Consider the following 2,538-nt stretch of genomic DNA (forward strand, 5'->3'; position numbering starts at 1 on the left):
AAACGATGTATGTCACTTCTCTGAACTTCTCCTTTTCTCTCTGTCTAACAGTACTTCTCTCATGGAATTGTGAGGACCAAACAAGAGAAAATTCACATAGAGTACAGACCAGCCATGAAATAAATGCTCAGAAAATGTTAGGCATCACTGATTTTTTCCAAAACATATTCAACTTAATTTCACCTTTCCTTGATGCCTGAATGTGTTTATAAACATTGATTACTCTCTTAGAATACAATAAAGCCCTCATGATGCGATGTGCCTATGTGTGGGGGTGAGGTAGCACTCTTGACCCTAGTGTTTGATGGTTGAATTTTATGGAATTTGTTTCCCTGTTCTGGCTGCTGCCTTTTGCTATTGACTCTCATCTAATGAGCTTTCCTGTGCCAGGAGCTAAATAACTATACAGTTGTATAGTGGAAATACTCTGTAATTGAGGACTGGAGATTTTCTCCAACACTGTGCGGGCCTTTTGATAGGAGGAGAGGATAGAGGACAAAAAAGCTATGGACTTTGAATATTTTGGATCTTTTATGACCTTACATTCCTTCAGAGATTTTGCCCTTTTCAAAAAAATTGTGTATCTTTTATCTCAAGTGAGACAAATCCAGAGTAGAGCAAGCACTCTTGAAAAGTTTTATTAATCTTACAAATGAAAAAGGAAGATAGAATGGGGTTAAAGGCCTAGATTACAGAGCTAATTACTTAGCAGCAGAGTCTGGACTATAACCCAGGTATCCATCTTTCCTCGGCTCACTCTTGTGAACTACGGCTAAAGTAGGTTAACATCCTACGTGTAGGAGATGGTCTCCTTTTAACTGGGACATCATCATTTCTCTTTTGAGGGACCTATGTGTTGGTGGTGGTCCTCCCCTTTGACCAGTCTCATCCCATAAACCTACTACTTCCTGAAATAGCTTCTTTGTGTTCTCATTACTGTGGCCCATAGGTGTGTTCAGAAACTAGACATTTTGTCCTTATTGGTCCAGGCCATTGGTATGATATTCCTCGGGCTCCTGGGATGCCCACTGGAGGAGAAAGTGCTCTGCATGTGCATGTGAACTTCCCGCTGGACTGTGCTGTTAGGTAAACAGCTTGTACTTTTGCCCTTGTCCAAGCTCAAATTCCATTCTGCCTTATGAGTTAAATCACTTAGCTGTTTTTCCCCTTTGGGGCACATTGGAACACATACATAATGTGGAGGGCATTAAAAGCAATGAATATAAGAATTTGATGAATGCTAATGATTCATTCCAGTGTTGCAAGGAGTTAATAAAGACCTAAAGTGTGAGTTCATTTTCCCTACAGATTGCATTTTGAGAACTGATATTCCTAATGCATTTCAGATAATAAAAATGAAGTCCCTAGAGTTTTAAATGTAGGCAGGTAGGGATCTCAGGCCCCTCCTTGCCCAAGTCTTGACAAAAGTAAAACTATGTTTACAGCTTCAGCATTGATACAAACACTTTTCTCAGAGTCAAGACCCACAGGAAAAGAGTTGTCTCAAAAAAAAAAAAAAAAAAGAGTTGTCTCTTTTATGTTTCCTTGAGGACACTCTGTGTAAAGCACTGATGAAAGAGTCCAAGGTTAAGAAGAATCAATGATTGCACCTTTAAAATGACAAATCTGATCTGTTACTCTCCTGCTTAAAAATCTATTGCATTCTCTCTACAGGTTAGTATGGGTGGTATCCAGATGCCTAAGTGGGCCACACTGAGGGTCCTTGAATAGCTGCAGTTTGTCAGGCTTTCCTGCATTGTTTCAGTGGACTTCCCTTGTCGCTGCCTGACAGAGAGTGCCTCATTCCTACAGACACAGACTAAAAGTCATCTTTGCCAGCCTTCACCCAAAGTTTCTCTGTCCTCTGCTCCCAGAGCATTTTGTTTACCTACCTCTCTAATAGCAAGTATCTACACATTATTAATGAATCCATGTCTGTCTCTACCATTAGTCCAGGGTAGGAATTAAACCTTTGATCTTTGTAGCCTTCCTAACGCCTAGCAGGCAGCCAGTCAAGTTTACTACCTGATTTACTTCATGGGAAATCCCTTATTACTTATTAATAATTATCCCATGTTCTCCTGCCTTGCCTCATAACAAAAATTCTACTGTTCCTGATTATTTCCGTTTAACAAGTGATTTGTTTCTTTTCTGTCCAGGCAGCATAATTCGTTGTATGAGGCGCCTGGAAGAACTGCTTCGACAAATGTGTCAAGCAGCAAAAGCCATTGGAAACACTGAGCTGGAAAATAAATTTGCAGAAGGTCAGTATCTAATTCATAAGCTTTTTCTAATAATTTAGGCAAATCTTGTGAGACTTGAGCCCTCGACCACAACCTAGGAGGACATTTTGATCTGTTCACTGGATTGTCACCGAGAGCCATCTGCTGGTGTTTCTATGACATTTTAGTGTTTGTGTGGAAAAAAAGTTGAGATTTTATATATGTATCATTTACATGTACTTATTGTGCACTTACTATGGGACAGGCACTGTTTGAAGCACTAGAGGGTACAGCAGTGAACAAAAGGACAGAAACC

At 40.0% G+C, this 2,538-nt stretch overlaps 1 protein-coding gene across 1 annotated transcript in view; it reads left to right on the plus strand.

Moving 5' to 3' along the window:
* The window catches only part of SKIV2L2 (superkiller viralicidic activity 2-like 2 (S. cerevisiae)), a 97,921-nt gene that overhangs the window by 88,347 nt on the left and 7,036 nt on the right, over positions 1-2,538 (plus strand). The window contains exon 23 of the mRNA XM_012655266.1: positions 2,137-2,264. Within this exon, the coding sequence (XP_012510720.1) occupies positions 2,137-2,264 (128 nt within the window). The remainder of the gene's footprint in view (positions 1-2,136; positions 2,265-2,538) is intronic.

The sequence above is a fragment of the Propithecus coquereli genome, unplaced genomic scaffold, assembly GCF_000956105.1.
Source record: "Propithecus coquereli isolate 6110/MARCELLA unplaced genomic scaffold, Pcoq_1.0 Scaffold47, whole genome shotgun sequence".
In the NCBI taxonomy this organism is placed as follows: domain Eukaryota; kingdom Metazoa; phylum Chordata; class Mammalia; order Primates; family Indriidae; genus Propithecus; species Propithecus coquereli.